The sequence below is a fragment of the Neltuma alba genome, unplaced genomic scaffold (genome assembly GCF_004799145.2).
Source record: "Neltuma alba isolate B1F8T4 unplaced genomic scaffold, ASM479914v2 tig00013641_pilon, whole genome shotgun sequence".
NCBI lineage: Eukaryota > Viridiplantae > Streptophyta > Magnoliopsida > Fabales > Fabaceae > Neltuma > Neltuma alba.
The window spans coordinates 624-14,338 of record NW_021637822.1 but is presented as its reverse complement, the minus strand read 5'-3'; the positions used below and the strand labels follow the sequence as shown (position 1 = coordinate 14,338).

General features: G+C 30.9%; 1 protein-coding gene across 1 annotated transcript; it reads right to left on the bottom strand.

The window, feature by feature from the left end:
• Nucleotides 1–1,124: 1,124 nt before the first annotated feature.
• Nucleotides 1,125–5,376, bottom strand: LOC114738627 (cysteine-rich receptor-like protein kinase 2). The gene is made up of 8 exons (XM_028926696.1): nt 4,952–5,376; nt 4,256–4,659; nt 4,005–4,130; nt 3,743–3,870; nt 3,349–3,562; nt 2,462–2,693; nt 1,964–2,120; nt 1,125–1,355 (listed from the first exon to the last, which is right to left on the bottom strand). The coding sequence occupies exons 1-8, from the start codon at nt 5,374–5,376 to the stop codon at nt 1,125–1,127; spliced, it is 1,917 nt and encodes a 638-aa protein (XP_028782529.1).
• Between the last annotated feature and the right edge of the window lie 8,339 nt (nt 5,377–13,715).

The window sequence follows — 13,715 nt, the reverse complement described above, 5'->3', positions numbered from 1 at the left end:
CCAAACTGGCACAATTATGATTTTTAACTTGTCTAGCTTTAGGGTGTTTGAATTAGTGGTAGAAAAAATAATTTATTTTCAATTTGAATTTTAGAAAAGTCAAATTGGGTAAAAGTTAGCTTGAGTAATGTAATTTATGTTTGGACTGACTTTTGTAAAAATTAGTTTGTAAAGTAAAAAAGTTAGTTTGTAAAGTAAAAAAGTTGTTTGGATTATAATTGAATATGTTTAGTTTGTAGAATGACCAAAATAAGTATGATTTTTATTAAATAGTAAAAAAATAATTAAAAATATAATAATGTCAAAGTATTATAATGACAAAAAGTTATATTTAATGAATAAAATATATTTAAATTAGAAATCATAGTAATGTGGAAATTTTTTAACCAAATAATATTACATAATTAATTAGATGATGTACTCTGCCTAATTTATGTTAATATAAAATGAAAAATAATATTAAAAATTAAGAATATTATAAAAACTATTAAAAATTATTTTCACTTAAAAGAATATTAAAAATAAATAACTAAAAATTGATTAAGAAGGACAAAGAATATATAGAGAGAGAAATCTAAGAACAACATAAACATAGGGACAAAAATGCTTTTTAATTCCAAAAAGCTACTTTTGTATTAGTCATAAGTTTTATGTTTAAAAAAGCAACTTTTGACCCATGAGTTAGATTAGATAAAAGCTGTGACAAACAGCTCTTAAATTTGCAAATTAACTTATCTCACCTATAAGTTACTTTTTTCCTCCCACTGCCTTAGCCAAAAGATAAGTTACTTTTTCTACTACTATTCCAAACATGCACAATTATGATTTTTAACTTGTCTGGCTTTAGTTGTCCTTGATGAAATGATACCTTTATACTACTTGCAAACCGTACCCTTGCAGATTAAGCTAAACCATGAACAGATAAGCGTAAAAAGGGGAAAGAAATTAATGTATCAATTCGAATCATCCACCAAGCATGATGTTATGAGTTTTCTTTTTTTTTTCCCCTCCCTCATTTTTGGGTTCAAAACTTGATCTCGCCTGTAACACCTTCCTACGAGGTACAATTATCTTGCTAATTAATGATATAAAACGAAAGAGTTAAAGGTGGCTTCCGTGTACCTCTACTTAATTTCAATCAAAATAGGCATAGTGGGTCTTATATCCTCTGATAAACATTCTTGTTGGAGCAAAACAACTACTTCAGACATTTTTGGCCTTAATTCCGCAGATGCTTGTGTGCAAAGTAAGGCAATCTTTATGATTTTCTTCACTTCCTCTGCATCATAATCATTGGGGTCTAAGGTATCATCAATCAACTTTAAATGTATGCCTTTCCTATATAAGTTCCAAGCCTGCCAAGTGAGATAACAATGAAAAGGATCAAGAAGTGTAGAAAATTAAAGAGAAGGGAAAACTCATAGTAATTTTTTTTTAAATATACTCTTCCGGTCCTTAATATAAGGCTTATTTAACTAATTTGATTAGATTAAGGAAGTTAGGTAAGTTAGTTAATTATAAGAAAACTGATATGTTTTTCCTAAAACACTATAATCATCTTTCTTAATATCCTCCCTCCCTCAGTTACTTGATTATAATTAAGGGAGTATCCATTGGGATAATTTAGGAAAAATTAATAAATATGAAAAATAGGTTTTATATTTGAATCAGAATTAATTTAAGAATTGAGTCTTCTATTACGGACCAAAGGAGTATATTACCAAGTGTGCTAATAAAAAAGGAACGGCTCTTCTAAAGAGTTAAGATGAGTTGGGATAAAAATTATTATATAGGCCATGAACTTTATCAAAAACTATTATACAACTATTCGAGTTCTAAATATAAAATTCATTTTGTAGTGCAAATTACATTTTAAAGTTAATCTTATATTTTGGACCAGAGAAATACTATCTTTCATATAAGTTTTCTTTACAAAAAATGTGATTTTAAATAGTCATCTTACTTTCTGAAGGAGAAATTCGCCTTCCTCATCACCATCGAGCTTTAATTCACTGTTTCTTTGACCACTAATAATTTCTAGCACCACAACACCGTAGCTATAAATATCAACCTTCTCTGATAATTGTCCATGAATTGCATATTCTGGTGCTGCATATCCTCTGAAAAAAATAGATAATATTTTTTACATCATGGATCATCACAATGGATCAAAAAACACACAATATTTGGAATAAACAAAATGTGTAAGAAAGTAAGAACCATCAAAATCTTAAACTGACAGCTACAAAGTATTGCATCAAATCCCACATCAACATGAATTCTTTCTTCATGAATTATTGCTTGTATTGAGGAAAAGTTAATTAAAAACTATCTATCGGTGTAATATGAGTGTTCGACTTGCTTATGCATACGTTGCATAATGCTTCAAAGAATCTGTGAAAATTACGAAAATTACAGCCAAAAAAAAAAAGAAGAAGAAGAAGAAGTTATTTCAACTCACAATGTTCCTGCAAATCTTGTGCTAAGATGAGATTTGTCTTCGGGTAAGAGCTTTGCTAAACCAAAATCAGCAATTTTAGGTTGCAAATCATCATCTAATAGGATGTTGTTAGTCTTTATATCTCTATGTATGATGCAAACATGAAATTCTTCATGTAGATAAGTTAAACCCCTTGCTGTTCCTAAAATTATATCCCATCGATGGTTCCAATTAAGTGAACCTTTCTTTTTTCCTGGGAAAGAATAAAAAAGGCTAAAACTTCAAAGCGATTCACAAAATATTTCAATAGAAAATAGACAATATATTTATTGAGTTCTTCAGTAAAATTATGAGATATGAATCAATTTTTATTAGAGGAGTCAATGATTCATTGTTAAATTGAAATTATCCCATGTCACAGTAATAAGAAAAGCCTAAAGGACAATATATAAAAGGCTTTTTTGGTTGATATATATGAGATACCAAATATGAATTTGTCAACACTGGTCTTTTCCATGTATTCATAGACCAAATTATCCCATGTCACAGTGTTATTAAAACATTAAATAAGAAAAGCTTAAAGAACAATATATAAAAGGTTTTTTGGTTGATATATATGAGATACCAAATAAGAATTTGTCAACACTGATCTTTCCATGTATTCATAGACCAAATTATCCCATGTCACAGTGTTATTAAAACATAAAATAGGAAAAGCTTAAAGAACAATATATAAAAGGTTTTTTGGTTGATATATATGAGATACCAAATATGAATTTGTCAAGACTGGTTTTTTCCATGTATTCATAGACCAAATTATCCCATGTCACAGTGTTATTAAAACATAAAATAAGAAAAGCTTAAAGAACAATATATAAAAGGTTTTTTGGTTGATATATACGAGATACCAAATATGAATTTGTCAAGACTGGTCTTTTCCATGTATTCATAGACCAAAATTCTCTCATCGCCTTTACAGCAACATCCAAGAAGTCGAACAAGATTCCGATGATGAACATTGCTAATGAGCTTTACTTCACTCTCAAATTCTTCCTCCATCCTCTTTGATTGTCGTAAAGTTAATTTCTTCACTGCAACTACTTTTCCATTCTCCAAAGTTCCCTATACATAATGATCTAGAATTTCAATCTTGAAGGTTTTAAATTAGAGGTTCTACCTTTGTCCTTTAAAAAAAAAAAATTTTTACATGACTATGGAAAACTCAATTAGAAGAAACATCCTAGTACGTTTTGGATCATGATCTATGTCAAAATACTGATGAAAACCAAAATGTGTAAATACCTTATATACTGCTCCAAATCCACCTTCCCCAAGTTTATTTTCAATGCTGAAATTTTTTGTTGCAGACTTCAAATCCCTATAATTGTAGTTAACTGGGGCTTTCAACTTACTTATTCCAGTTACATCTCCTGTTAAGGACAACATTAGCCAATGTCTCATCATAAATTTAAAAAATCCTTTACTTTCATAGAGATGATAAGTCCATAACTTTTCTGTGAAAACCGAAGCACTAAATCATTGAAGAACTTTCAAGTTGTTTTACCTTTGGGAACTCTCTTTTGGCTTCTTCGTGGTCTAATCCAGGCAAATAATGTCATAAGGAAGATCAAAACCAGCACTAGACTTCCAATAACAATACCAATGATGGCTCCCTTATTGCTTGAACCAGCTGCAGGACAGGAAAATTGTGTAATCAAGCCCTTAATTACATAAGACGTGTGTGTAACAAAAGATTTAGAATTACTCAACAAAATGAAGTCATTGTGTTTTTTGATGTGCTATATAATGTTTTACCTTGTTTCAAGAAGTGGTTGATATCAGTGGTTTGATTACCAGGAAAGAAAGAAGTTGTGGAGTATCTCATGAAACAGCCAGTATCGTAACTCTCAGCATTTGAGTTTGTAAGACAAGTCTGAAATTTTTCTGATACAGATTTCATGCAATTCTGGCACCCACTCTGTGAGAGGGTCTGAACACATTGAGCAATCGCATAAACATTCAAACCATTACTATTAGGAACAGGCGTCTTAGTGGCTGCATAAAATCCACTCATTCTTGGGGTTGCTACGTCTAGATTCCTCAACACTTGTTGTACAGTTGAAGCAAGCGCAGAGGAATCTATTATTGTCTGATTCCCACATCTTATGTCGCTCCACTCGACTTCGCTGGCCAGATCAAAATGTTTGCTGCTCTCGTACCTAATCATTAATCAAATATGAAACTGACCAAGCATGTGTCTAGTGTCATTTTGGTATTGGATGGTCCCGAAACGAGATATAATGCAGCCTCTTTTGTGTGTACCTATGGCTGCTGAAGAAGATTAAATTGACATGAACTTGTTTCTCCAAGAAGAACATTTGAATTTAATTTTTTTTTGCTTATTAGACAAGAATAACGCATGGCCTTATTATCTTGTCTCCATGATGCTCTATTATCCAAGATTAAAAAAAAAAAAAGTCAAATTTGAAGTTGGTGGGTAGCTAATTGTACCTGAGGAAGCAGCCTTCGTAGACGAGACGGGCACCATATGCCGTGGTGGAGCAGTTGCGGATGTTGACGGCGGCGACATCGAAACAAGCGAGGCAGTCGGCGATGGAGAGGTAGTTTCTGCACTGAAAAAGACCATAAATGGGGATGTTAGCCTTCACTGCCTGAGCTGTAGTGAAGTGTTGGTTTTGGTTTTGGATCTGAGCTCTCAGGTCTTGAAGCGTTTCGTCTAGGATCCCCTTCAAGATGGACCCGTCGTTGTTTGTCCAATAGATGGATCCGTCGCCGTCGCCGTCTTGGTCACACCATAGTCGCACTAGATTGGCCTGAGGGTCCGAAACGACGCCGCCCAGAGTCAACCATGACCAGGTTATGATGTTCAATAAGAAGAACAACAGATGCTTTTGTTGCAGTAGTGGTGGCTGCATGCTGTTTTTCTTACTTTGCTGAAGCAAAGAAGAATGAAAGATGAAGGGGAAAGGGAAGCTATGGCGGAACTAGAATAAGGAGAGAAGCCCCAGAAATTTTGCAAAAGTATATTGGAGATCTATATGTACACCGATATATCGTAGTTTGTGTTTGATATTAGTTGTCATTAATTTTTAACGATAACTTTATATTATATTTAAGAGAGAGGTCACCAATATATAATTGAAATTTCAAAGTATAGTTTTTGTTATCTGTGCCCAGCTTACCAAATAAGAGTAGTAATAGGATGAGATATTGGTACATGCAAATGTCAAAAGTTCAATTACCCACGTTTCCCGGCTAAAATAAATAAATAAATAAAGATACTCACATTTCGTTAAAAAAAAAAAAAATTCACACACCCCATCATATATACTAGTTTCTGTTCTTAATATAAGAGTTAATTGACTAATTTGAAAAGATTAAAAAAATTTGTTAAGTTAGTTATTTATAATAAATAGGTGTTATCTTTTATAGAATATAATTACTAATCATGCATATTACCTAGAAATATCATTTGATAGAATATTTAATATATACAATTACTACAAGAATTACTTTAAAAACAATGAATAAATATAATAAACAAAGTAAATTGAGGTCTTATAATTAAATGTTAAACTAATTTTTATATTAAGGGTCGCAAATAGTATACACAAAAAAGGTCAAACTTGTAACCTCTTAATTAAAATCAAGACTTAAATAAATACTTAATGTGAGTTGAGTCAAGCAGATCTAACAATAATTATCATATATCTAATATATTAATCCTATACAAAGATTGTAATAAAAAAATTATGAAGAATAAATTAAAAATAATAATGCGTTGAAAGAACTAAACTGTAGGCACATACTTCTGCATGTTATCCCAGATGAGTTACTTTATATATAATGGAAAATTGTAATAAGATCCCGTCCAAGAGAATTAAATACAAAAAATCTTTTGAAATCATCAAATTATTCTGAAGTCTCAAGAGAATTTATTGCAAAAAATTTTATTTGTTTAATTACCGAATTATCTTTTTTTTAAGTATATATTGACAACTGAAAGAACAGTCGTTAATAAGTTAAGGTCTAATGATTAATAGCTATCGCGGCAGCTATTGACAACTCATGTATTATATTTTTATGATGCGTTAAGAAAATGTGTTGTTAATACCTTAGGTTGTTAAAACCTGTACTTTTAGTTTTCAATATATACTTAAAAAAAAGATAAGAATAATTTGGTAATCAAATAAATAAAATCTTTGACAATGAGGTCCCTTAAGACTTTAGAATAATTTGGTGATTTCAAGTGACATTTTTGTATTTAATTTTCTTAGGTGGGACAGGATTGCAATTTTCCTATTATATAAATATATTATATATATAATATTTTTTTCAAGTATCATTAAACCCCAAAAAGTAAAGATAAATAATTCGAATAGAAAATTAAGTTAAATATTTCAAGCATTTCTTAGAATTTTATTTGTTAGTTACATATTTTGTATTGACATTTGTTTATAGCTATGTTTGCTTGTTTCCATCCCATGGAATCCATATCTCTCTCAGGCGTCTCCTTTATTATACAAGAATTATCAGTTGAATATATTTTATTATTATACAAGAATAATGTATCCTTCATGTAAGGGTGCAATAAATCAATATAATATATTCTTTTTTTGGCCAAAATCAATAAAATATTTTCTAAAAATTGGCATTTATTCCGACAAAATTATATGACTTAGAATTCTAGGTTTTATGATCGTGTGTCGTCTAAATAAAGGACTTTAGATGTTATTTTTGCTTGTTCTGTTTATATTTGTTTTCTTTCGTATCATTGTCTCGATGTCACAATATTCATTAAAAAGATGTCCCAAGAAATATATTATCTCTATGATATGCTCTGTTATTAAAGAAAACCAAGTCAAACTTGTTCTTGTTGGCACTAATTATACATGAGGAAGCAGCCGAATCCCACTTAATGTTAATATTATTTGTTTAAAAAGTATTTAGATCTTTGAATTAATTATATATATGGTAATTTATTGGGCTAACAACATTATTACAGAAATGAAAGAAGAAAGAGGGTGAGAGTAGCCGCCAAACTTAAAGCCTAACCTAGCTTATTTTATGACATTGTGCGTGTATCTTTTAATCATAGAATCATATATTCTATAGAAGTTAATTAGTACTCCATACCATCTTAAATATAAGTTTGAAATAGGCCAACACCTTTTATAAATTACACTTTGTAACTTGGCTGAAAATTTAATTCACTTATTTTGTTTTTATTTTTAATTAATTACATGTCTCTTTCATCTCTCTTTTTTATTTATTTTCTCTTATCTATTTTTTACCCATTCTCTCTTAGTCATCCTCTACATAAATAAGTGTATATTTGGAAAATATTATAATACATATCTTTTACATGTTTATTGTCTTTAACCAACTTTTTATCTACATAGTATCACAGTATCTGTTATCCATTGTCTCTACTCTTTATAAGTCTTGTAAAAAAATAAAATAGATGCTTTCTAAATGTTTGCCATCTTTAGTACAAACCTGTATGATACAACAGTCATTAACAAGTGAAGTAGCAATACTCATAACTATCACGGCCTATATATATTGACAACTATCACGGCGTATATTGACAATTCTCTCTTTTTAAAGCTTTTCTATCTAAATTACTACTCTTTATAATACATTTTTTTTTTACATATTTATTGTCCCTAAGAAATATATTACTCTACTCCTATTTATAAGTCACTTGTACATCAAACCTACAAACTAAGAAATACATCAAATTGAAATTTTTTTACATGTACTCTTATTAAAGAAAGAGTATTAATGTTATATTTTATATTTTCTTTCACTTATTTGCTTTATCTCCCTATACATTTATTAAGACAATAAGGATAAAATTAGAAAAATCTCATTAATTACCCCACAAATGACTTATATTTAGGAACATATTTTTTTTCTATAAGTGACTTATATTTAGGAATATTTTTTTTTCTTACAAGTGATTTATAAATAAAAATAGAATGACATTATCCCGACGCTCCTTTATTTAAAAAAGAAAGTCAAACTTGTTGGTGGACTAATTGTACATGTGGAAGCAGCTGTATCCTAGTAAATATTAATGTAGTCATTTCTTTAAAAAATTACTCCCTCCGTTCCTTATTATAAGAGACGAATAATCGAATTACGTTGATAAAAAAAAACAGTTAAAATTAGTTAAGAACAATCAATGTGTAAAAAGTATAATTTTTTTTTCCAAAAATGCCCTCATTAATAAAGAGAGAGAGCATGAGAGAATAATTAAATTATTAAAGAGAATAGGGAGATGAGTTGGAGAAAATAAATATGGTTAAAATAGGAAATCAACACAAAAAATAGAGACAACTTTTAAGTGTCTTTATATATAGAAACATGCTATAAGTATCAAATGTCTTTTATAATAAGGAACAGAGGGAGTATTATGGAAAGGGAAGAGGACGAAATAAGACTAATTAAATATAGCTTGCAGAATTAATACGAGTTGGGTGACAACTTGGAATGTCCCAAGTCCCGACGTAACATCACATGATGCCTCAATTTTAATTCCCAATTATTAACCAGAAAAATTATTTAATTAGCACTCCAAATCTTGGTGTTTTTTATTTGTTTTAGATCACAGAATTAAGAAAATGGATCCTGTAATAAAGTAGACTTGCACATGAACTTGTCAAACTCGCTAGTAAAAGACGTGACTTCAAATCGTGAATTCGGACCATAAATTCATAGGAGTTTATTTTTATTAATAAGTAGCTATTAAAATATATGATTAAATAATTAAAATATAAAAATTGACCATACTTTTGTTTAAATATATTCAAATTCAATATAGTGAAATCAAATCGATCAACATTCATAATTTATCATAGTAAACGAAATATTTTTATTAATTTCATATATGAAGTCACTAATAAATCCAAAAATATTTTTAAATTCAGCAAAAATAATCAAATGTAGGATTATCATAATTTCCATTGTCCTTAAGTTCTTTATCTTCACGATTGTAATCTCCACTTGCCTCATCCCATCATCATTATTGTAAACTCACAAGAGTTTACTTTAAAAAAAAATCAATACTAAATGTATGAACTTATTATAAGTGAGAAAAATATTATTTATACATTTTAATATATGATACTATTAAATTTTTCATTAAAATAATAGGATAAAAATATATTTATAAGAAAAAATTTTAAAATTAAATGTTCTAACTGTATAGATTCAATTCTAGGAGCTTCATTGGACTCGTGGATAGGCCACTGCACTCGCGAATTACAATAGGCTACAATTTTTTTTTTTTTTTTGAGTTTGCCACCGACTCAATTATTAAGTGGATGGAATCTCATTCTCAGCAGCAGTATTATATTAACTTCACAATCCTAGTCTTACATTGGAGCCGCCTATATTCTTAAATACACATAGTCACCATTTAACATTTTCCTCCTAAAAGACAAGGTCGTCGTTTTGCTACAATTGTGATTGCTAGTGAAATAAGCATCAATGTGACCTATTGATGTCAATTATTGACTGAATTTAATTTTGAGATGGTTTGAACATGTTTAAAGAAGTGGTTCGAACATTTTCAAAGATAATTATTGAATACACTTAACGAGAAGGGTAGATCAAACAGTATAAAAAAATCCTTTGAATAGGAAAAGAAGTTATACGGCTATTATCAAAATCTATATATGAAAAAAAATTTCTGTGCTGTTACCTCTAATCACAATGACTTGTCAATTATTGATGACGAAACACTACCAAATTTGTTAGAGTTCGAAAACTCTAGGATTTGCCCCAATGATGGCATGATTGGGTCCATTTTAGTTTTGATTCTACTCACAAACGATGAATGCCAAGCGAAATCTGCAGAACTACGGCTTTTGAGGCCGAAATATTACGGGGAAAGGGATTGCAATGAAGATGGTGATGAAGCACCTGTTTGGATCAACGTTTAAAGTTCTGTAAACGTGCCTGAGAATTTGTGAAATGAAGATTTGACAAAGCTGTAATGAAAAAGCTCATCTCTCCCATATCACATGATAAAGCCAATGCTACTTTTGTTGCTTTTCTCCACGCTAGCGCTACATCTAGCTTTAAAAATTTTCACATGCAAATCTTCTCCTTCACACTCATCGTCTCATGAATAATGGAGAAAATCCCTATTACTATTTTTATTTTGTTTTTAGTCACTATTATTTTTGTGCCCTAAAAAATTTTAAAAAATTCACTGATTAGAATTAGAATTTTTATGTTTGACCAATAAAAAAATTATTAATATCAACTTTTTAATTACAATATGAAAAGTATATTTTACAAACTTTCCAATATTACATGGACTCTTTTTAATTCATTCTCATAATTAATTTTAATATTTGTCTTAAAATTATCACATTATATACATATAATATAAATATGTATTCTTAAATATAATTTATATCCTGTTCTATCATTTTATATCTAAATGTACTTTTTTCATTAATTATCCAAGCAAGTTTTAAATTTTCAAACTTACTTTTTATAAACGTTAATTGAAATATAAATCACTGACTTTTACTCTAACTCACGTTTGCAAAAATTAGTTCAAATAAAAGTTAGTTTTACTAGTGTTAATCTAAACACCTGAAATAGGTGGTAGGGATGACGGTCATTCATGTTAGAATCAATCTCACCCAAGAGGGGGGTGAATTGGGTGAGTTACAAAAATTTTAAAATTAAAACGAGACAGTATTGAAAACAGAGAGTCAGAGTCAGGAGAGATTTCACCGCAGAGGGAAGACACAAGATTTATACTGGTTCGGTCTTAACCACTTAACCTACGTCCAGTCCTCAGAACACTTCTGAGTATTTCACCATCTTCCAAGATCGACAGGGCTCTTGGTGCCTCGGTACAGTAATTGAATCGCTCAATCACTCCCCCTTACTCCTGTAAGGATACAAGTCCTCTCAAGAGTCCACACTCTTGAGTATTACTCAATAGTAATTAATGAAGAGTAGTTATCGACTCTCTTACAGAATGAATTTAATGATGAACACTGACGCTCAGTAGTATTGAGGAAAACAGAGTATTGAATGCTAGGCTTAATAATCACAGGTGGTAGTTCCGCTATTCAATCCCTTCATTAATGCTTCTTCGCGCCTTTATAGTTGAGATCGTTAAGTAGCCGTTAGACGGAAGAGCTTCTAGCCGTTGTGACTCCGTTTGCGTGTTTCGCCGGTTTCAACGGTTCCGCCATTAATGAGTCTGAGCTTCTGACACTGTAGGTTGCAGTTTTACGTAATCCCGTTGAAGAGCCGTTGCAGTCTTTCTTAGTGATCTGCATATTTTAAACTCTAAACAAGTAAAAGCTTTGCGGTGTATGCTTTGGTCATGAACTAAGAAGAAAAATGAATCGATTATACAATGATTCTAGATGAAATAATTTATCTGTAAAAAGATCAGAAAGAGATCCTGGACATGCTTAATCGAAGTGGTGATCGATTACTTGTTGATCGATCAGGTTATCGATAAACTGAGGGAAAGCTTTTGAATTACTTCAACATGATTATCGATCAAGTGTTGGATCATTGATTTTAAGAATTATCATAGTAAACGGAAATCGTTCCATGATCGAACAAGTGATCGAGCACTTGTTGATCGAACAGATTATCGATAATTCAAATGTTACAGAAATGAAACTTCAGTCATTGATGATCGAACAACTTATCAATAAAAGGCTGATGGATAAGGTTATCGATAAACCATGAGTATAAATATATTCAGCGAAAGACACAGACTATCTGAAGTGATCGAACAGGTGATCGATCAATGAATATTCGAACAAGTGATCGATAAGGTGAGAAAAGAATTTTAATCCTGTAAGGTAAAGAAACTGATTATCGATCACGTTTTGTGAAAGCATGAGTTTCAGGAAATTGGATGATCGATCATATTATTGGAAAGTCAATGATCGATTAGGTGATCGAAAAAATGGTTCAACATAAGTTAATGCGAAGATAGCAATCCTTAGACTCTTTATCGATCAAGTTATGTGAAAAGATATTATGCAGACAGTTAATTATCGATAATGTTATCGATAATTTGGTTGCAGAAAAACTAATATGAGCAGATAAAAACATTGATTATCGATCATGTGATCGATAACTTTCTGATCGATAATGTATCGATTCAGCAGTTATGATGGCTTCCTGCATCCAGAGAGTTAGAGCATAATGTTTGATTATGTTTTCGATAAATAAATGATCGAAAATATGATGGATAACAGAATTAATATACAGAACGGGTAGAGTGTTACCTCTTATCGAATTCGTTATTGATAACTGATTTATTGATCATGTGATCGATAAATGCACTTCAGATAACTCGATTGTTTATCTGATGTTATCGATCAGGTGATCGATAATTAGCGGTAACCTTGTGTGATTTCCATGTTAGAGATAATCGATCATTTTATCGATTAACCACTTATCGGATAGTTCTTCGATCAAAATACCTACTATAAAACTGATTTACACCTGAACATTATCTGTAACCTTGGCGATAAACGTTTGATCGATCAGATGATCGATCAACATACTTAACTCATTAATCTAACTTTGTATCATCAAAACGATAATCCTAACATTCTCCCCCTTTTTGATGATGACAAAACATAAGTTTAAATCAACTATCAAAGAGAACATCAACCAGTTTCATAACCTCATAATAAGTGAAAAAGAAAATAAATATTAGGAAAATATTATCGATAAAACCACTATCCAGGTACACAAAAGTGACAGAAAACAAAGACAACTAAAAACATAAAGTCATAAGAAATATCATACGACCATAAAGCAGCTACGAAACATCATCAGTTTTCTTCTCTCCCCCTTTTTGTCAGCATCAGGTGAAGGAAGAGGTATGAACAGAGGGAAGGTCAGGGGAATAGGAAGAGGAGGAGGTGAGAAAGTGGAGAAAAGGATGGAAAATGAAAGAAGGAACAGGTTGAGATACTGTGATAAGAGCAAGAGTGGTAGGCACTGGGACAGAGGTAGATGGGACAGAAGGGAGAAGTGGAAATTAGAAGTGGGTAAGGGAGAGGAAGGAGGTACACTTCTCAGGCATTAGGAGGAGAGGGTGGATGGAAGAGGAGATCCTCATAGCTGAAGCTAGTGCTAGGGGTAGGGAAATGGTGGCAGAGAGAAGTAACCAATCCTTTAAGCTCTTGAAGTTCCTTGTCCCACTGAATTAAATCTCTCTGTAACTTCTTTTTCCAAAAAC